The 22,058-nt window shown below is 48.4% G+C and overlaps 1 protein-coding gene across 4 annotated transcripts in view; it reads left to right on the top strand.

Moving 5' to 3' along the window:
• The window catches only part of Eml6 (EMAP like 6), a 160,438-nt gene that overhangs the window by 132,438 nt on the left and 5,942 nt on the right, over positions 1 to 22,058 (top strand). For 2 of the 4 annotated variants that reach the window (XM_038313523.1, XM_042054357.1), the window contains exons 28-37: positions 5,485 to 5,563; positions 8,330 to 8,459; positions 10,030 to 10,128; positions 11,099 to 11,272; positions 14,914 to 15,122; positions 16,875 to 17,032; positions 17,515 to 17,629; positions 19,092 to 19,280; positions 20,847 to 21,019; positions 21,385 to 21,547. In XM_038313523.1, coding sequence (XP_038169451.1) covers positions 5,485 to 5,563; positions 8,330 to 8,459; positions 10,030 to 10,128; positions 11,099 to 11,272; positions 14,914 to 15,122; positions 16,875 to 17,032; positions 17,515 to 17,629; positions 19,092 to 19,280; positions 20,847 to 21,019; positions 21,385 to 21,547 — 1,489 coding nt within the window. Of the gene's footprint in view, positions 1 to 5,484; positions 5,564 to 8,329; positions 8,460 to 10,029; positions 10,129 to 11,098; positions 11,273 to 14,913; positions 15,123 to 16,874; positions 17,033 to 17,514; positions 17,630 to 19,091; positions 19,281 to 20,846; positions 21,020 to 21,384; positions 21,548 to 22,058 lie in introns of those variants that run through there. The other 2 variants (XM_038313533.1, XM_042054366.1) reach the window with 2 other exon arrangements.

Raw genomic sequence — 22,058 nt, 5'->3', positions numbered from 1 at the left:
CTTGACGGCCCTTTCTGTCTCCTCTGTTCTGCTTCCCTTCCTCCATGCCTAAACCACTCGCCGCCTCCTTTCTCTTCTCAGAGGATGTGAGTCCCTCTTCCTGTTCAGACTGGGCCTTCGTGTGGAGCCCACTCTGGATTCCTATCCATCCATGCTCCCTACTTCTTCTCCCTTTGTCTCCGACACCATCCCCTGTAGTTGGAGCCACATTTTCAGCCAACAAGGAGGCCTCAGCCTTTTCTGCCCACCTCCAACTTCCTCCTGAGGACGGCAGAGCCTTTGGTCTTCAGTTTTTCCTCTCTCTCCTCCGTCGTCCATTTTCATCCAGGTTCCACCCAGTCGTTCTTTTACCCTGTCCCTTCTCATCTGTCTTCTGCATGGTGAGGACACCCTTCCCAGGTCCCCAGAGCTCCACTTCCAGCTTTGTTCTGTTTAAAAGAAGGGTGGCAGAAATGTGTGACCCACATTCAACTGATGTTCATACATGTGATTTCTCTAGAATCCACACTAAAAAGGTTCTGAGATGGGGACATTATTTTTAATATATGTTAAACCCACATATGAAAAACATCTCAAACTATAGTCAGTGTCAGTAAGTTTACATTCCTTTTAAATTATTTTACATCTGAGCTTGGTAATGTGCATCTGTAATCTCTTCATTTGGTCTACAGAGGCAGGAGAATTTAAGACTCAAGACTAGCCTTGGCTATTCAAACAGAAGAAAAAGACCCAGATTTACGAGGTCCTGAAGTCTTGCTGTGTGTTTTACCTTACAGTGCAAATTAATCTGGAGCAGCCATGGGTCAAGTGCTCAGTAGCCACATGGCGCAGTAGCCACTGTAATAGGCAGTACAACTTTAGACGTACAACTCTCCCTCTCCACCAGCCCCTCCCATCCCTCAGCCTCTGTTTATCTTCACTCCGCTTTGGCTGCCTTGTGTCCACCCTCCACCTTCTCCCTGGTTAATCTCATGGGTCTCGTCGCCACAGCTCTGACTCCTGTTGCAATTAGTGTCTTACAGCTGTCTCATGCTCAACTTGCCAGTTCTGAAGTCAGGATTTCCCTCACAACCATCCCCTCTGCTGGCGGCACCATCACACGGGCTGACTCCTGCTCCATTCCAGAAAGCCAGCTGGCTCCAGAGCTCAGTAAAGCCTGCTGCACAGTTCCCTCAGCTCTCATAGTTCCCTTCCTGTCCCTGCTCCAGGCATGGCCTTCGTTGTTCATCCCTTGCCTTAGTACAGACGCCACTCAGTAATCTGCAGAGCTGCTGAGTCAGTGCTCTGGTACCTGGGCCTCTTGGCTGTCTTTTTGGCCTGCAGCCCTTCGTCTGAATCCATGACCCTCTGGAGAGCAGGCACATTGTCTTGGGCTTCGGGCAAGAGCATTTCCAAGATGTCAGGGCTTTTCCGAACATCCTGTGGTCCACCACTGAGCAACCCCGCAGACCAGCGGTTCTCAACCTGTGGGTCACGAAGGGATCACATGATCATAGGAATTGCAGATCAGATAGCCTGCATATCAGATATTTACATTATGATTTATAACAATAGCAAAATTATAGTTAGGAAGTAGAAACAAAAATAAACTTAGGATTGAGATCCCACTATATGAAGAACTGTATTAAAGGGTCCTAGCATAAGAACCACTGGCCTAGATAATTCTGGAAGTCATAGGAACAGACCTAGTAGAATGTTTTAATAGTATATAGTTCCCACAGCTTTGGATACTTTCTCTAAACCCGAGTCAATCTTAAAACATTGATAAATATACATCTAAACATTGAGATTTATTATCTATCATCCATCTATCCATCTATCCATCTATCTGTCTCCTTTCTTCCCTCCTCTACCCCTCCCCCTCTCTGAAATGCGCCTCCTTTCACACATACATCTATAAATCCTGTCTTGTTCCTAGGGTTCATCGAATCCCAGAATCCTATTCATGGAGTGACCTTGTAGGAAATCAGTTATAAAATGGACTTTAGGTCCAAGTAATGAAAGTGGCTGGACTTCCCAAGATGTTTGCAAAATTCTTAGAGCACTTTATGGCCCATTCTGGAATCCAAACCAATTTACATTTCCTTTAAGAACACTTTTAACATTGAACATTGTTTAGCAAAAAAAAAAAAAAAAAAGCATGCTGGGCAGTGTGGTAGTCCAGCAGGGCAGGTCAATCTCTGAATTCTAGGCTAGCCTGGTCTACAGAGTGAGTTCCATGCTAGCCAGGCTACAGAAACAATTAAAAAAAAAAATAAAGAAAACTGAAAACCCTTTCAAGCTTGTATTCTGTAGCAAGGGGAAGCTGAACTTCCTACCCCACAGCCCTCTTCCTTCTTTGAGCCTTCCTTTCCATTCAGTTCCTACAGTGGCTCATTGGGGCTGCAGGAGTTTCCCTTCAGGTTACTGTGTGTTCTGCTCCTTCTCCATTTCTCCGCCCAGCACCAGTTTGTTGTTGTTGTTGTTGTTGTTGTTTGGGGGGTGGGGTAGGGAAGCAATGAAATAGAAAAGAACATTCAGCCATGTTGGCCTCCCTTGGGGGCCTTCCTGGGGTAAGAATATGCACCAGGATTAACTCTCCACACATCCACTGGGTCTATGCTTTTCCTTCAGCATCCAGGCTGCAGGCAGCAGACTTGGCACTACGCTGACCATCCTGCGGTCCTTCCCTGCCCACAGATTGTGCCACATGTAAGATACATCTTCAGCAGCCTTTTCCCCTCCCCCAGTACTGGGCCCAAGAATAAGGCTGCGTGCCCAACAGGTCACACACAGCTTCTCCTCGGATCTCCTGCCAGCCCTTCCTCTCAGGGTTATCCTGCTTTCTTGAGGGAATCTTTCCCTCAGCATCTTCCCTAGGATGGAAGTTCCCTTTCTGAGTCATTTCAAAGGTTTCCTCCTGCCCGCATTACCTCCTCATCCCTTCACATCCTGGCCTTCCCTGTCACCTCTGCAGTTTTCTTCAATCTGTTGGGTCCCTTACGGCACCCAGGAGCATTCACTGGCCTGGCTCTCTCAGCCTGAGCCAAAAGGAACAACCAACTATAAGAAGCATATTGGACCGAAAAGTCAGTGAATACTCTCGTGTCCTCTGTTTGTTTCTGCCTCAGCAGAGTTTCTCAGAGTGGCATTTCCAGTGGGATCTAAATCTGGAAGGATTTAGAAGTCCTGAAAAAAAAAAAAATCCTCTAACCCACCAGCATTCCGCTGTACTTTAAGTTTCTGGCAGCTCCTCCCACGGCTGATATTTCAAACACTGTTTATAGATGCTTGGAAAGAGGCTTTAATGCTTGTGTTGTGTTTTAACTTGCTTTCCTTTGGAGGCAGGGAATTGTCAAGTAAGTATCTGCAGCACTCTGGATGAGCTCGGGTGTTCCATGGACGCTCAGTGCTCAGTGTCATTAGAGTCCCGGAGCCGGAAGGCTGGGTGCTGGGAGCAGCTGTATCTGCCCCACGCAGGCCTCCTCCCACTGCTCCTCCCGTCCTCTGTTGTGAAACGAGGCAGCTGGAGGCTGTGCTTGTGAACTAAGAGAGGCACACTCTGAGACTGCTTTACCCCTGGAGCTTCCAGGGGCTTGTTTTTGTTTGTTTTTGTTTTTAGCTGAAAACAAGGATGACAAAAAGCATCGGATTGCCTTTCTGTGTATATATACAATCGTGTGTATATATACACAGTGTTTGCGCTTGTATGCATACTCTATCCTGTATAATATTCTCTGTATTATACAACCTGTGTGTACCCTGGAGCCAAGCCCTGTCTTGAACGGGAAGTTATAAGCCACGTTCTAGCACACTCTTGCTCCCATTGCAGCCCCCTGGCTTGCTTTGGTCACACACTTAAACATTCTTAGGCAAAGGAAGAAGCCCACGGGTCTTGTCTGGAAGCTGACTCAAACAGAGGGAAGAGCAGATGTCCCGGGAGGTGATAATGAGTGTGCAGGAAGTGTCTGTTGTGGGAGCTGGCATGCCCCACCCCAAGATTCTGCTCATTTCCATGGGAATAATGTCAACTGGGGGGAGGGGGTCATTTGTGGAGATGCCCTTCCCCCATCTTAATGCCATTTGGTCCAATTATCACTTATGATTGATTACATAACATGCTTTGATGGAAGAATCTCTGAGAAAATAAAGGTACCTTGTTTCCCCTGCACAAAATCCATTAGCTGTTCCAGCCAGCAAGCTGACCTACTGAAAACCTGAGAGCTATTAGGCTAAATTATGACTCAAAATTAATTTGGGAACAAAGCAGCCCACTGTGCACAACTCCCTGAGACCTTCAAGAGGACGCTGTTGTTCTTCTGACACCGCGTCTCCTTCCAGCACTCTTACAATAAGCAGAGTCCCCAGGCATGAAGCCAGGAGCATGCAGGCAGCACTGACAGGGCCTCCCTTTCTCTCCCCACTCTGTAGGTGCTTAGTGCCCTTTGCCCAGAGATGCCAGGGTCTGACTTTCTGAGCGCGGAGCCTGGTGTACTCTTTCCCGTCTGTTTTAATTCTTGGTTGGCATGCTGGGGAAGCATGGTTTGTGCCACACAGGAATGTCTGTCCCCTTGGGAAATGCTTGTGCATGAGTGAGGTGCTTGCTGACTCTGCTCTAACCTGTACTGAGTTCTTACTTTGCTTTCTTTTCTGCTTCCAAGGGGATCAAGGTAATTCTTTCTCTTTGTGTTTCCTTAGAACACTGGCTGGGAGTGTGGGACTTGGGGCAAGACGATCCCCACCACCCCCCTATCCCCTACTTTCCCTAAGACTGCAGAAGTCTGACCGAAGGAACCCAATGTCGCCGGCAGGGGTCCTTCAGGGTTTCCTCCAAGTAAAATCTCTTAGCTAAATTTGGGAGTATCACTCCCTAAAACTAAGAAAGGAGAAGCAAACGTTGGTGTAGAGATGGCAGCTTGACATGGACTCTAACCCTGAGTTTGGGGGCAGAGTGGGAGGCAGGAGTTCTTTCATCCTTTCTTCCTTCTTGCCCTTCTCTATGGCTGGACCAGCTGGGTACTTTTCACGCAGCCTCGGGATCTGTTCCAAACCTTGGCTTCTCAGTCTTGAGGCACAGCAGGCCAGGCTCTTGCCCACCTGATTCTGAGGAACACTTACAATTCCTGTTTGAGAAATGGCCAGTGAAGTCAGAGAACATGGCCTTTTCTTTCTCACACATTCACTCACCCTCAGTTTCTAGCCACGGCTTTTCCCCGGATCCCAGGATGTTGTTGGGTATGGGGGAAGCGGGACCGATGCTATGCAGGTGCTGCTGCAGTGTCAAGAAGCCCAACTCTGCCCTGTGAGCCCAACCCACGCCTGCGGCAGGTCAGATCCCTAGTGGGATGAGGGGGAGAGCCACACAGAGCAGCCCCAGGTGGCAGCAGCCCCAGGTGGCACGTCCTTGGAGGGGGGCGGAGTGAGGACCTCCTCTGGCCCTGGCTCTAGAGCTGCTGGACTTGCGGCTCCTATTCAGCCCTGTGCTTCCTCTGACTTCTGTTTCAGACCACCCGTAAGCCGGGCAGCTCCCCAGCCTGAGAAACTCCAGAAGAACAACATCATCAAAAAGAAAAAGCTGGTTGAGGTGAGGAGGTCACATGACCGTGCTCTTATCGAATTACTGATGCTCTGACCCTGCCAGAGGCCCATCTTCATTCGCCCGAGCTAGAGACCCCATCAGATGAACTCAGATGGGTCTGTTGGCTCCCTTGTGTCCCCATCTCCATTCTGTATGGCATTGTTTCCCCTGCCCCATTTCTGGGATCAACATTGTGTCTACCAGGTCCCATTCCTTCTCCCTCAGTCCTATCACCAAGCCTTATCAATCATCACTAACTCTAAAATGCATTGTGTCCTTAAACGTGGCTCTGCTGCCCTATACACTCCACCACCTGAGGTTAAAGCCCTCTTTTTAGGGACAAGAAGGAAGTTGGTGGCATTTTTACCATCTCTCACCTCACTTTCCTTCCTCCAAAGGCTTTCAGCCAGTTCTCACACATGAGCTGGGGGACTGTGACTTTCATTTGCAAATGAGAGCTCTCTGGTTTAGGGGTGAGAGGGACCCACCCATTCCCAAGGTCACCAGTCCAGGCTGCATTAGCAATTAGTTTTGGGATCAGCTCCAGTGAGTCTGTGTTTTCACCACCCCAGGGTCCTCTCCTCAAACCTCAGATCTTTCATGCCTTATGCTGGTTTTCCTACCCAAAATATTCCCGCATTGCCAGTGAGCGTCATGTTTATAGTTTGAAAAACCTCAACCAGAGAGACCTTCCTAGCTCAAATCTCCAACCTTAACCTCATCATCGAATGCTCTCAAATGGTCTTGGGCTTCGAGGTCCTGTGGTTCAGTTCTTCATTTACCCACACTAGTTCTTCCAGGCCTTTCTCTGGGATCAGATATCTGTGGAGGACCTTCATTTACAATGTCCCTCCTCCCGACCCATCCTCCCCATGTTCCACAGACCCCAGCACACACTCCCTTGTCTTTCTCACAGGTCTGTCTGTCTCTGCTGTTAGATTCTAAACCCACACTGGTGCCAGAGGGGGTTTTTTGTTTGTTTGTTTGTTTTCTGAAAAGGAACTTTTTTTGAGGTATTTATTTTGGAAGATAGCCCAAGTCAGGAAATTCAGCTCAGTTTCAGGGAAGACAGGTCCAGCAGTAGAAGGGCCATCATAAACCATATGGTGACAGTCTTCTGTCAAGCAGGGGCTCGTGGGGCCTGAAGTGTTTTTCTCTAAAAACTTCTTGAACTACTGTCTTACACATAGCAAGCTAGCAATGATTCTTAGCCCCTGAGTTGGCAGATCTTCAGATGGTTAAACTACTGAGCCTACCAATGTCTATTCTAAATTTCCAGGAGACTCTCTGATTGCCCACACTTGGGTCAATTGATCATGTCCCATGTTGGGGGATATTTGATCACACTGGGAACCCCGAGTTTGCATTTACATTAATTAAATAAAATTAACCTTGGGCCAGGAGGCTGCATTAGCAATTAGTTTGATAGGAAGTAATCATAGAGCATCAGAGGGCATCTAGAAGAGGTAAAGGAAGACACAGGAAGTAGTAGGGCGGAGTTTGGAGTGGCGTGACTTTTTCTGTTTTGGCCGAGAGAAGGACACACGTTTTGAGGGATGCCAGTGAGGAAAGAAGGCTAGCTAGGTGCTGCTTACCTCCTCTGAGCTAGCAGATCATCACCTCAGCCTTGCCTCAGGTTTTATTTATAAATACAATGATAGAGATTTATTTAAAGCTCCCTTTAGCGGCAGCAGCAGAGCCAGTGACCATGGGAACAGAATTCCAGCCAGGCCGTGACCTGCCAGGCTGCAACCTGAGTGGCCAGGCTGCTGCTGCCAGAGAAGCAGGCCAGTAACTGCGGAGTCACAATTGCTGGCTGAAATAGAGAAAGGTGCAACCACTGTGCCAATGTTAAAACAACAGTCCCATGTTCCGTACATTCCTGGGAAACACTTTGGGAGAATCAGGGATGAGCAGAGATTCATTTAGTTGGAAGAAGGGCTTCCCAGGTGAAAACAAGTTGTAACACTAGGAAAACTTATGGTAAACGGGCTGAGTGTCAGTCAGCTTGCCCCGGATGCTCAGAAGGTGGTTGAGTGTGTGGGGAGGGCTCGTTGGGGAAGGCTTTATTCTAGAGGCAGCGAAAGGCACTGAACGCTTTTCAGTAAAGAAGCACTGTGACATTTTAGGAGAGCTCATCTGATGTTTGCAGTTGGCAAACTTCAGAAACACTGGAACCGGGGAAGCTGGAGAAGTGGGGCCCATAAACCTTATATCCCATGAGCTAACCCAGGGCCAGGCATGGAGGAGCCCAGTGTAAGCATGTTGAATGGAATCAAGAATTGATCCGAATCAGCCACTGCTCTTGGTCACAGAGGACAAGACAAAAGATAAAATATGGATCCAGAGTAGCGTCCAGCTGCTTGAGAAAATGCAAATGCATGGTGGTTTCACAGGACAAGTTATAACCAACACATCGGGCATGGCCTCAGCTCGCCCAGCAGCCTCGCCAGTCACAGCTGCCTGGGATACCTTTTCATGCAGCCCCTGAGCCACTACTCAGCTGAGCTGAGGAGAGAATGTCTGCCAGTGCATAGATGCGACATTCATGGGTGACCAATGGAGGCCGTCCTTAGGGAAGTCACTGTCGCCTAACCTTTCAGGGAGCTAAATAAAGGGCTCTGTCCCGTCCTCAGCTAGTCCAGAGCCTTCCGTGAGTGGCATCTGTCACATAGCGTTCCTGTGACAGGTGTGGCTATTTATGCAGTGTGCAGTGTGGCATCGTTCCTTGCTGTTGGCCTCTAAGGGTGGCCTCCGTGTGTGTGCATGCAGGAGCTGGCTCTGGACCACGTGTTTGGCTACAGAGGATTTGACTGCCGGAACAACCTGCATTACCTGAATGATGGTGCCGACATCATTTTCCACACAGCGGCTGCGGGCATTGTACAGAACCTCTCCACAGGTAGCTTTGGGAGACGCGGCCGCGCACACCTGCCTGAATCTTTTCCCACTCTTTCGACACTCTAAAGCTTCTTCCCTTTGAGCCATTCTACCCTTTTCCGGGCTGGTGTCTTGAGTCCAGGCCTCCTGCCTCTCTGGCCGCAGCCTGGTTTGACCATGCCGTAGGCACTGGAGGGGAGCCACCTGCTTCCAGCAGCTCCTCTGTGGTGAGAGGAAAGAAAGGCTGGGGAAAGAGGGGGGTGGAAACAGAGAAATGAGGAATAAGGCAGAGAGGGAAATTAAGAGCAAAGCAAAGGGCTTCTGTTCTCAAACACATGATGGTCCCCCTGTATCCAGACGGCCAGAATCAGAAGTGTGTGCCACAGGCCCCGTTTGTTTTGACTCAAGTAGTATTCACAAAGAGTACATTATTAACAAAGACACTCAGTGTCTCTAGCCATGAGTTCAGTTAAGAAATAAAAGCTTTAAAAGGAAACATCATTTTTTCATATTATATATATATGTATATATATACATACACACACACACACACACACACACACACACACACACATATACATATATATATATATATATATATATATATATATATATATATATATATATCCCAGTACTTGGGAGGCAGAGGCAGGTAGATCTCTGTGATTTTGAGGCCAGGTGTCTCAAAAAAAAAAAAAAAAAGAAGGAAACATTTCAAACAGAAAATGTGTAACAGACCCAAATCCACATCTCCACTGCCAGATCAGATGAATCCTCACTGTGACTCACTGTGTAGTTATGTGGAGATTTGGAGAGTACAATCACGGGGTTATTTTGATCTTTCTCCCTTTTGGGAAAGAAGGCTTTGAGACTTCTCGTGTTTTCTCAGTGTTTTAGGCACATGCCGGCATTTTAAGAGCACTGAACTGTATCCCCATGTTTATTAATGCTGCTGCTCCCCAGTCTGTTCTTGGGCTTTTGAGTGGCTTTTAAATGGCCCTTTGGGAAGTACACTTTGCAAAGTATTCCTACCCTTCCTTCTGCTTCCTGGGAAATCTGTTGACTCGGGATGAAGCTTGGACCTGTGCCATGCCATCCAAGCTCCCATCCAGCCCCCAGGTGGTTAGCTTCCTCTTAGCAGGGACTCCCCAGGTGGTTCCCCTCGTGCCTTGCTGTGGCATTACCTTCAGCATCTTGCCCTCTCTTTCAGGTTGGAGGTGGGTGTTGAGAAAACATCCATCTTGTGCCAAGGGGAGGAGGGAACTTGAACTTCATCATTATAGTCTCTGAAAGCATTGTGTTTGATCTGTGTGCTGGACCCACACAGGCAGTGGGAAAGGCTCAGGTAGATTATGGTTATATCAGGAATGGGTACCAGTTTTTCTCCTTCCAGACCTACATCAGAACATGTGAATTTAAAAAAAAAAAAAAGGATCCCCCATAGCCCCAAGGACAACTCTGAAAATGAGAGTTTGGGTTTTCTAAAAACCTAATCTTTTATAAGGCATGTCCAGATTCCCCATTCAGCTCTGCGACAGCCATGACCCGCTGTGAGATCCCACTACTCACCTTCCACAATTTCTCTCTCCTAGGCAGCCAGAGCTTCTACCTAGAGCACACGGATGACATCCTCTGCCTCACAGTGAACCAGCACCCAAAATACAGAAATGTGGTGGCTACCAGCCAGATAGGTAGGCTCCTCACTGGGGACTGGCTCTCGTGGCTGTACAAGGCTCTGGCCTATACACTATAGACCCAGCACTCTCTGGAGAGGGGGTGACTTAGACCCTTTCTTCCTGATGTCTCAGGTGTTTTGTTGCTGTTGTTTTGCAGGGTTTTTTTTTTTTTTTTTTTTTTGAGTCTTAAATATATCTGTGCAACTTGAGTTGATACATGTAGTGACTGGTGATTCTGAAGGACCATAAACATCAGACACGGCCAGACGGTTAAATAAGTAGATGGTCCTCTTCCCTGTGGACTGGACCCCAGGTGTAAGTGAAGGCCATGTCTTGAAGCTGATGAGTGCTTGGCAAGCGTGCAGTGCAGCTTGCAGACCTGGCTCTTCCGTTCCCCGAGAAGCCACCAGCCACACATGTGAACTGCACACTCGTGAAAAGTCACCTGCATACTTCTTTTTACTTTGTCAAAGAACTGTCAAAGGCAGTTCTTACAAAAGTCTCTCGCTTGTTTTCATCAAAGCCACATTCGTTTTAAAACTTCGTTTGGAGCCTGCTTTACCGGGGTTGTTAGGAAGGTGACTTACCGCTCTTGTTTCTCCCGACTTCCTCATTGCCATTGCCCACTGTTGCAGGAGACAGCATGGACAACACAGGTTCGGCTGTCCCAGCAGTGACTAGCTCAGATCCACACAGCAAGGTCATGTCGGTGTGTCGTTTGCCAGTTGTATCTGCTTGTGCTGCAGATACAAATCTGTCCTCACCGGTTCCCTCGGAATAAAATCCTCCACAAGTGTGTCAACCATGGATGTCCGTATGTTCTGTCTTTAGTAGCACGTTTCTTAATGTCTTTCTTTGGCCAGGTCAGACTAGATGTCTCTAATGTCCAGTAGCTGTGACACCCCTAACCACTTGTCTGAGGAAGAGCCCTCAGTGGGAGACCAGCAGTGAGGGCCACCATCTCTGCTGTTTCTCCCACACTCAGGGACAACGCCTTCGATTCACATCTGGGATGCCATGACCAAACACACCCTTTCCATGCTGCGGTGCTTCCACTCCAAGGGGGTGAATTACGTCAACTTCAGTGCAACTGGGAAGCTCCTGGTGTCCGTGGGCGTGGATCCAGAGCACACCATCACTGTCTGGCGATGGCAGGAAGGTAACGAGCTGGGTTTCTTGTCCCCTCTACATGGTTCCCCTGTGGAGTGAGCTGGGATAGAACCCCAGGCTGCTCCCAAGCAAGCTACTCTCAACTCTCAGCCTATTCCCTGTACCATGGCCAGCTGGAGGCTGCTCAGGAGCTGTGGTGGCTAGGGAAAGACCCATGGCTATGTTGGGAAAGTACGGCCACAGAGACAGCCCTGTCCCCTCGTTGTCTTCAGCACCTCAAGGTTCCCTTTGGTGGCCTCTGGATCCTGCTCCAACTGTTTGACACTGGCCACCTTGCTATTAGAACTGGCATGGCCATGGTCACTGAAAGTAAATTTCAGTTGGTCAAGTATGTTTATGCTTTTACACTTGTGAAATGAGGGTTCACCCTAATCACTGTATAGGGCAGCACAGTTAGTCTCAGCCCTTTCGCAGGGGCCGCCTAAGACCATCGGAAAACACAAATATTTACATTATGATTCACAACAGTAACAAAATTAGTTATGAAGTAGCAATGAACATAATTTGATGGGGGGGGGGGGTCACCACAACACGAGGAACTGCTTCAAAGGGTTGCAGCGCTAGGAAGGTTGAGACCAGAACCACTGGTTTAATAGTATAATTATGGATTTTTTTCTTATCTACCCCCAACACACACACACACACACACACACACACACACACACACACACATGCACGCACGCACGCATGCACACCAGCTGCTGCTAAATTTGTAATTGTCTTACAATTAAAAATATGCAATTTTCCAAGTATGTGTTCAGGTCGGTCTCAGCAAAAGCAGATCCAATTAGTAAGGGAATTAATGAGGTCTATCTGCAGCTGGTATCTGGGACACACGGAACAGACAAGCAGAGAGGTGGCACTTCTCCAATCAAGGACTCTAGAGTGCCATTCTCTCCTCATCTTCTCATGGATGGGGTGTGAAGGGCTTTAAAGAAGTGTATACATTCTGAAAAACGGTCCCATTTTTCCTGAGTTCCAGCTAAGAGAGGCCGATGTTTCAGAGTCTCCTTACACGGCACTGGGAGCCAGCTAGACCCACGGTATTTCCAGGAAACCACACTGTCATCTTGTTTACAGTTCACCGTGTCCAAGTGTCCCTGTAACCAACCCTTCTCTCTGGGATGCAATCAGTTGCTTAGGATTCCAGGTGGTGGACCAGCGAGATGGTGCAGATGAGAAACAGCATCGTACCTTGGTCTCAAAGCATCCCAGAGTTGGAAGGGCTAGGGACATCGTCTGGCTGTCCAAGTCCACCCCACAGAAGTCCTCCAGTGCTTTCCTGCAGCTTCCTTCAGGACACAGCTCCTGCCGCTTCCTGAGAAGCCTGTCACTGTTCGCTCTTTTCAGAGTCCTCCCTTTATGGGGCAGAGTTGTGTTCCAGATACCCTTTTCCTCGGGCTGTTGACTCTCTCGGGTCCAGAGAGAAGAGTGAGCCCATGGCCCCACCCAGTCTCCTGTCTTCAAGCTCATGCTCCCTCACTGCCTCCCCGACTTATCCCTCCAGGCAGAGCCTGCTCATCTGGGACTCTTCTCAGCCCGCAAGGCAGCAAGGAGCAGAAGAGTCACCCCTTTCCCAGCTCCCCAGAGGAGGGAAGGGTGGAGTGTCCTCTCCTTGTGTTATTGGAATCAGTCTGTCAGAGACTTTGGAGCAGATGTCTACCCTCTTCATGGTTGACTGGACACAACTTCTCTTCCTTTCTCTAGTATGCTGTGTTTTTTGCCGTTTAAATCCTGCCTTCATATAAAGAGCTGACACTGGGTGAGGTTTGCATACATCTGTGTTATTACTAAAGAGCATATTGTGCATTCCTGTCCTGTTAGTGGATCATTTTGGAGAGCATGTGTATGAATAATAAGATGAGATTTCAAGTGAACTTATTACATACATACAATGCATGTTTCAGATCCTATCTATGTCTACGTAACTTGATCTGAACAGACTAAAAGCCAACTCAGTGTCTCCACAGTGAAAAATACTCATGAGATTAAGACAAGAGGAGAAGCCCAGTGGCTTAAATATGACTCTCATTATAATTTTTCATTTCCTCCAAAGCTGGCAAGGTTGATCTTTGCATTTCTTGTTGGCCACGCGCACTACTGCGTCTGTAGTGGTGGCCCATCTGCTGATCTGGGGACAGGGGTGTCTACTTACAATGATGGGTCTTTATTAAGGTTCCCACCTGTTCTTTGCTGTCAGACAGAGTTAATGGTCTTGGAGCCCATGGTTTTAAAGCCCCAGATAGTAAGATCTGCTACTTCTGTGAGGGTTTCAGTTGCACCGTGTTGATGACGCACTTCTGTAGCGCCATCATGAAAAACAAATGAGCCAATGCACAGAGATGAGAAGGGAAAGGTCTGGTTAAATAATAAAGTGGGGAGAAGAAAGTGGGACTAAAACATTGGAGGATGTGGAAAGAGCCTTGAAGGGAAAGTAACAAGTTTAAAATAAAAATTTAAACTTAAAGGGTTTAAAAGAGTAAAAAGGAATCCTAAAATGTAGGCAAAAGGGATAGAAACCCAGAGGTTTTAAAAGAATCCAAGGGAATGGTGAGATTAGTTCCCAGTGTGGAGTGATGGTTGTGGCCAGGTACTTCCCACCTGTACCAGCCCTTCCACTTCTCACGGTGCAACTTCTGTGCAACGTCTCAAGGTGTGACTTCTCACGGTGTGACTGACTTCTCACGGTACAACTTCTCATGGTGTGACTTCTCATGGTGTGACTTTTCACAGTGTGACTTCTTATGGCGTGACTTCTAACAGTGTGACTTCTCATGGTGTGACTTCTCACAGTGTGACTTCTCATGGTGTGACTTCTCACAGTGTGACTTCTCACGGTGCAGTTTCTCACGGTGTGACTGACTTCTCACGGTGCGACTTCTCACGGTGTGACTTGTCACAGTGTGACTTCTTACAGTTTAACTTCACAGCTAGAACAGTTGTCATACCGGTTTCAATGAGGATCCTGAGGGCACAGCAGAAAGGTTAATATAGTCAGGGATGGTCTACAATAAAGTTGAGTTTCCATATGAAGGATAAGTGAGGATAAGTGAGACACAGAGGACATTTAGACTATGGTATAAGAAAAAACTAGTAATTAAATATAAAAAGGAAATAATGTAAACATAAAATACACAAGCTGCAAAGGGATATTGAGGTTAAAGAAACTCATTGCAGGGCATCTCGGGGTAGAAGTAAGGAGATAAAAGGCATCTGAAGGATCTGAGCTCCCAGGGACACTGGAAGGGCGGGCGGGCCTCCTGGAGGTGAATAGTGCTGATCTGGGAGAAGAAAGATGTAGTAGGAGGGTAAACCAATCCTACCTTTTTCTGGAATCTAGAAGCTCCCCTATCATGGGCCACAGTCATTTCCTTCATGGGAATGACTTCATTTCCTTCTCTAGTCATGGGCTTGTGGGTGGAGATTCTGTTAGTAGCACCCACTTCTTGAGAAAATACTCCCAGGCACACATATGTGTCCTCCTTGTCATGGTGTCTGGAGGGGATGTTGTTAAAGAAGGAACTCGACCTGAGCTCTGAGTGGGTGGAAAGCAGGCCTGGACTCTGACTTCTTGCTCTGGCCCACACTCAGCAAAAGAACTGGCCTCATTAAACTCTGTTGCCCACACAGGTACCAAGGTTGCCAGCCGAGGGGGTCACTTGGAGCGTATCTTTGTGGTAGAATTTCGCCCCGACTCAGACACACAGTTTGTATCTGTTGGGGTCAAACACATGAAGTTCTGGACCCTGGCCGGAAGTGCGCTGCTGTACAAGAAAGGGGTCATCGGGTCCATGGAGGCTGCCAAGATGCAGACAATGCTGTCCGTGGCTTTTGGTGCTGTAAGTTTCAGCAGATGCTGACTCAGAGAGGGTCCTGAGTCCTCAGGCTGGGCATGGGAGTGAGGGCAGGTGTTGGCCAACAAGCCACCCTTATTAAGCGGTTCCTTAGTAAACAGTGTTCCCCAACCTTTCCATCAGTGGGGGATTAACTACATTGTGCACTGAGTCCTTTGTGTTCTCGGTCCTTAGCATCCATAGCGGATAGTCTGCACTGTGTGTGTGCGTGTATGTGTATGGTGTGTGTGTGTGTGTGTGTGTGTGTGGTGTGTGTGTGTGGTGTGTGTGTGATGTGTGTGTGTGATGTGTGTGTGCATGTGTGTATGTGTGGTGTGTGTGTGTGGTGTGTGTGTGGTGCGTGTGTGTGTGTGTGTGTGTGTGTGTGTGTCAGTGTGTTGCTGGATGTGTGGATACTAAAGGGAAATCTTAGGTGTCATTAGGAGCCAGTCACCTCCTTCAAGACAGTCTGTCACTGAAGCTGAAGCTTGCTAATTAGGCTCAGCTGGCTGGCAGGTGACCCTCAGGGATCTCCGTCTCCAGGTTCCCAGCACTGAGGTTAGGAGCACATACCAGCATTACCAGAATTTTGTAAATGCAGATCCTGGGGATTGAACTCAGGCCCTCATTCTTCCAAGGCAAGTGCTTACTGGCTAGGCTATCTCCTTAGTCCCTTCAGTAACTACATTTGCACCCACTGTTTTTTGTTCTCAAATGTTGAGTCAAACAGTGTTAGTTACTTTTCCCGTTGCCATGACAGAATAGCTGAGGAGAGCAAGTTACGTAAGGGTTTATTTTCCTCGTGGGTTGCGATCAGATCATCATGACAGCAGCGGCATGTTGGCAGAGTTGAGGCAGCTAGCCCGCATGGTGTCCACAGTCAGGACACAGAGATGGCGCTCAGCTCACTCTCTCCCTGTTCACACTGAGACCCCAGAGAACGGACTAGCGCCACCCACATCCAACTATGCCCTTTGCCCTTGTTCTTTTCATCCAAACTGACAGTGATAACCATCTAGGTAGGGGTAGGCACTACCCAGGGCAGGTGACACCAGAGCAGACCCTGCTTACGCAGCCCCTGAGCATGCTGGGACTAATTTCCACCCTCAGACAGTGGTCCTTTTCTTCCTGACCCCCCTGCTCCCCAAAGCCCCGAGCCAGTGCAAACTCATCTGGCACACGCAAGGCAGCTCCAGGTGTTCCAAGAACGTAGAGTCCACTTCCAGGGCAAACCCCAGGCACATCTGCTCCCTGGTTAGGGTTGGCCCTGTCGCTACTGTGGCCTGTCTTGTGTTGATGCTGCAGAGGTTGCATAGACAGGCAACGCAAACATGCCCAAACCAATTAGCAAGGAAACTGTAAAGCCAGGTGACCTCTCGTGTCCTTCCGGTTCTCTGAAAATCTGTTTGGGTTAATGCAGATCAGACGGGTGGTGCATAGCTGTTCCTCTCAGCAAAGGTGCCAGTCTGACTGGAGAGATTGTTCAGGGGCTAAGAGCACTCACTGCTCTTCCAGAGGACCTGAGTTCAAATCCCAGCACCCCACTCAGGGATCCCATAACTGCCTGTACCTCTGGCTCAATGGCATCCAATTACTCTGGTCTTTGTGGGTACCTATACTCACAGGCATGGACACACACACACACACACACCTAATTAAAAGTAACAAAAATTAATTTTAAATAAACAAAAAGAGCCAGTGGCTGAGAAGGGAGCATTAAATCTGTCCCTGGTTCCCAAGGTGCCTCTTCGTTTGCAGAACAACCTCACTTTCACCGGTGCCATCAATGGAGATGTCTATGTGTGGAAGGAGCACTTCCTCATCCGGCTGGTGGCCAAGGCCCACACAGGCCCAGTTTTCACGATGTATACCACCCTTCGGGACGGGCTGATCGTGACTGGCGGGAAAGAAAGGCCGTAAGCAAAGGTCCCTCTTGGGGATTTGTTTGCTGCTATCTTGAATGAAGTTAAGCAAGGGTTTATTTTTCTAATCAGACTGCCATCTCTAATTGGGATGGAGTCTTCCAAGGTCTTCCCGAGAGGGCAGTAGAGAAGGCCATTAGCAGCTAAAATCTCGGGAAATACTTCTTAAAAAGCTGTTGTGGCTGCTCTTGGAGGAAGGGAAGACGAAGAGGAATGTTAGCGAGAGGGCAGGACTTGTGAAACGCTCTATTGGTAGGCTGATGGAGACGTGCCTGGCTCTGGGGGCTCTGCTTGCTTCCCTCCAGAGATGCGCTTTTGAAGATGATTTAGGAAATCTGTGGGACCCAGGAAGGAAGCCACCCTGGAGGGTCCATCCTGCTGGGCCTGGGTGGTCGTGCCATCAGTGGCTGGGGCTGAGAGGGCCCGGGAGGGAAGTCTTGAGGGGATGGGTGAATACCTCTTGGTGCCTTTCGTAGGACTAAAGAAGGAGGCGCTGTAAAGTTGTGGGACCAGGAGATGAAGCGCTGCCGGGCGTTCCAGTTGGAGACGGGGCAACTGGTGGAGTGTGTGCGCTCTGTGTGCCGCGGCAAAGTGAGTATGGCAGGCCCCACGGGAGCCGCTCCTTCAGGCTGAGCTGAGGAAGACGGGGTTCTCAGCCGTCAACCCCGAGGTGTAAATTATACTCTGCTCAGCGAACAGAGCCAGGCAAACCTGCTCCAGGAAGCCCAGGGGTGGCTCTGGACCTGTGTCCAGCGCCCAGGTTGGTCGAGACTGCTTTGTGTTCCATAGATGAGTGTATCTTTCTGTTTGCCTGACAGGAAGTTAGCCACTGTCGCTAAAGACACTATTCTCATAAGCTGAATGATGCCAGATCACTTGCGTAGGGTTCTGAGGCCAGAAGGGAGTCAGGGCCGACCCAACTGTTCCTTCAAGGTCATTAGTTCTCAACTCATTTGTTTGAGCTACACGATGAGACCCTCAGGAGGCATGGCCACACCCAGTCTTTTCCTTTCCAATATATTTAAACGTCCCCTTGGAGATGATGTTTGGGAAGGAGTCTCTCCCTGTTTAACACCCCACATTCATCTCTAAGATGCTCCTCAGCTTGAGGATCTGCTCTGTAAGGCCTTCCCAGCAACAAAGGCACCCTGACTGCAACCCGCACGTGCATACGGGTTAGTGACACTCATCTGTCACCTACGTGAGCTGTGGGCAGGAGTCTGCCCGCTTATATCTCTGCTCAGGGGAAGGAAGAACTTGGCTTTGGTAGCTGGTGGGAGAGGGACAGTCTTTCTTCAGTGGAGAGACACTAGGTGTGCCATCCATACCCAAGGGCAGGCCTCATGCTCAGAAGCAGCTGACCAGTACAAAGTACTTTGTACTTTGGGGGTATGGTTTGTTTGTCTTGTTTTCGTGTGTGTGTGTGTGTGTTTTGTTTGGGGTTAGGTTTTTTTCTGAAGAGAGAGAACGCTGCTCAAGCTCCTACCGGAGGGAGCTGCTGGGGAAGGAAGTGAGGAGAGGAGACCGCAACAGGTGTTCAGTCCTTAACAAGTCGCCTCTCAGCTGCTCTGTTAATAACAATGTAGCAGATTCCACTAACAGTGCTTGTGGATTTATTATCATTGTTATTATTATTAGTGGTTTTGTGCGTGTGTGTGTGTGTGTGTGTGTGTGTGTGTGTGTGTGTGTGTGTGTTCTGGAACTCACTCTGTAGACCAGGCTGACCTCAAACCCAGAGATCTGCCTGCCTCCGCCTCCCAAGTGCGGAGATTAAAGGTGTGTGCCACCAGCGCCTGGCTTTAAATCATTTTTTAAACTGTGGCAAAACACATAAAGCTTACCATTTTATATACAATGCACAGAAATTAGACACATTTATACTATGGCCTTCAAATATTTTCTCATTAAAACTGAGTTTCTATTAAACACCACCTCCCCTTCACTATCCCTCCTGCCCCTGGTAACTCCACAAACTGGCTACCTTGGTCACTTTGGTCACCTCAGATGAGTGAGCTCATATAGTTCTTTTTCTAATAGTATTTTATTATAACAGGGAAAAATTTTAGTAGGAACCAAAGATGGTGAAATAATTGAAGTTGGTGAAAAAAATGCTGCTTCAAACATCTTGATTGATGGACATATGGAAGGGGAGATCTGGGGTCTAGCCACACACCCCTCTAAAGACATCTTCATCTCAGCCAGCAATGATGGCACAGCAAGGATCTGGGACCTGGCTGACAAGGTAAGGGGCATACTCTGTGTAGTCCATGTTTTTCATTGGGACTGTTGGCTCCCCAATAATGGCCCAGAGACTTATTATTAATTATAAAAGCTTGACCATAGCTTAAGCTTACTACTAATTAGCTCTTACAACTTAAATTAACCCATTTCTATTCATCTACATATTCCCACATGGCTTGTGGCTTTACCTGTCCTCCAGCATGTCTTGCTCCCTGTGTCTCCTGGTGATCCCACCTTTCTTCTTCCCAGCATCCTCTGTGTCCGGCTGTCCCACCTATACCTCCTTCCCAGCTAATGGCTGTTTAGCTTTTTATTAAACCAGTAAGGCGGCGCCTTGGCAAAGACACGTCTTCACAGTGTACAAAAAGTTCACGCCACAACAACCCTGTCTGGCTCGTGTGCCTATAGCAGCTGGAGCAGAGGTGGGAGCAGCTGGGTCAGGCACGCTGGATCCGCACTGTTAGGAAGTCTACTAATAAAGCCCCTCACACATCTCAGCTGCCCTCTCGCGGTTCATCTGCCTGGTTGTACTTGCACCCATCGAGACAGGGTCTCCTAGCCTAGGCTGCCCTGGAACTCCGTTTACAGTGAAGACAGACAGTGACATCCTCTCCTGCCTCTCCTTGTCCAGTGCTGGGGATCCAGGCAGTGCTGGGGCTCAAACCAAGGCTTCGTGGGTATTAGACAAGCACTCTACTGAGCCCTAGATAGTGATACTTCCGGAATAATTGAATTGCACATTACTATCTTTTTATGAAAGGACAAGGGGAGAGGAAGAAGGGAAAGGAATGTTTGAGAATGTCAAATGTTCCCATCATGTCTCAGGAAGGTTGGGAAAACAAGTTCATCTGGGGTGAAGAAGTAAAATATCAAGAAAAAGGTTACTGAGCCTTATCCAGCCAGAACAAACACCCAAATCCTGTTTCAAAACAGCAAAGAAATGTTTGGTCGTATTCTTGTAGTGTAAGGGTCAAAGAATGTTAATACTCATTTAGTTTCGGAGCTATTACAGTTACTAAAAGCAGCTTACACTCACTGAAAACCTGCAGTGTACTGGAAGCTTCCTCTATGTTATCGTTACCGCCTACAAGACTTCTCCAAGACCGACGTCGGTATCCCTTCTGTATGGGCAGCAGTGGACACAAACATACCCACCTAGGAAGTGAGAGCCCCTTTCAAGAGCTGAGCTAGCGTGCTGACGGCTGATGTTCACATTCTTTCCCTTTAGCAAGTGGCTGGCAAAAGTGTACGGTCTGGGTCTGGCCCACTGTTTCAATAGGTGAAGCCACACTGCTGTCCACAGTTGGCACGGCAAAGCTGGGTAGTTAGCACACCGATCCTGCAGTGCTCAGCGTAACGTTATGACAACACTAGCAGGCAGTGTTAGCCAAACGGTGCCCTTCAATGTGCTCTCCCCCAAGTGTTTCTCATCACGATGCCCAAAGGGGTCGACTATGAGGAAACACTGGTGGCCTTCAGGAGTCTGACTTCCCTGTCCTGCTGTCGGACGTCCCCCAGCGGTCAGCCCAGGGGAGGAGGGCTCAGATGACTCTTTGTATCCATGCAGAAACTGCTAAACAAGGTGAGCCTGGGCCATGCAGCCAGGTGTGCGGCCTATAGCCCCGATGGGGAGATGGTGGCCATTGGCATGAAGAATGGAGAGTTTGTCATCTTGCTGGTGAACAGCCTGAAAGTTTGGGGGAAAAAACGAGACCGGAAATCTGCCATCCAAGATATCAGGTACGTGAGCGGCCTGAGCCAGAAGGGTAAGCACTCGTTAGTGGTGGTGTGGGAGGCACAGCTGGACTGAGCTCAGTTGAGCCAGCTATATTAGGGTACCTCACTCACACAGTCATCCTTCCATAAGATGGTAAAAGTACTTGTAATTTTACAAACGGCTGTATATCACCCTTTGGGATTAGATTCAGGAAATGTGTTTAATTTCATAGAACCTGGGGAGACGCCAGCCACATGTGAGTCGGGAGGCTCATCTCATAGTCTTGGGACTGTGCTGACCCATGTTTGTGTATTCAGATCTGCCTTGTGCCTGAGCAGCCCCACAAAGCTTCCTCATGGACCATGCTCTTGATTGTGTTTTTTCCTAGAATCAGCCCAGACAACAGATTCTTAGCTGTGGGCTCTTCCGAGCACACAGTTGACTTCTATGACCTCACTCAGGGCACAAGTCTGAACCGCATGGGCTACTGCAAAGACATCCCAAGCTTTGTGATTCAGATGGACTTTTCTGCAGATAGCAAATACATTCAGGTATGCTGCTGGTTAACTTGTCTCGGGGGCGACCAAGAAGAGCAACAAAGCAGCATTTCTATCAGCAGAGTGCTGACTGCATGCTGGGCAACATCCTAATTTATCACTACAGGCGGCTTCCAAGAGCTGTTCCTTTCCCCTGTTTTATAAATGTAGAAACAAACAGAGGCTTAGGATATATATATATCCATTCTTTAGTAAGACACAAAACCCAACATATAGCAGGGATCATATCCCTAGCCGTCTTTAACCTACTTTCACCAGCCCTTCATCACAATTTCCTAATTTCTGGGGCTTAGCAGATGGCTCAGCAGGTAACAGTGCCTGCAGCTAAACCCACGTTCAAACCCTCCCCCGTCCCACGTGATGGAAGGAGACCTGATTCCCACAATTTGCCCTCTGACCTTCATACATGCACTGTCGCAGGCACTTGCATGCATGTACACAGAGAGACTCATCAACAGTGTTATTTTTAAAAAGCCTTCCTAGTCTCTAGTTCCCTAGGGCTGCA

Source organism: Arvicola amphibius, chromosome 1 (genome assembly GCF_903992535.2).
Source record: "Arvicola amphibius chromosome 1, mArvAmp1.2, whole genome shotgun sequence".
In the NCBI taxonomy this organism is placed as follows: Eukaryota; Metazoa; Chordata; class Mammalia; order Rodentia; family Cricetidae; genus Arvicola; species Arvicola amphibius.
The sequence above is the reverse complement of the archived record's forward strand: the minus strand, read 5'-3'. Positions and strand labels throughout refer to the sequence as shown.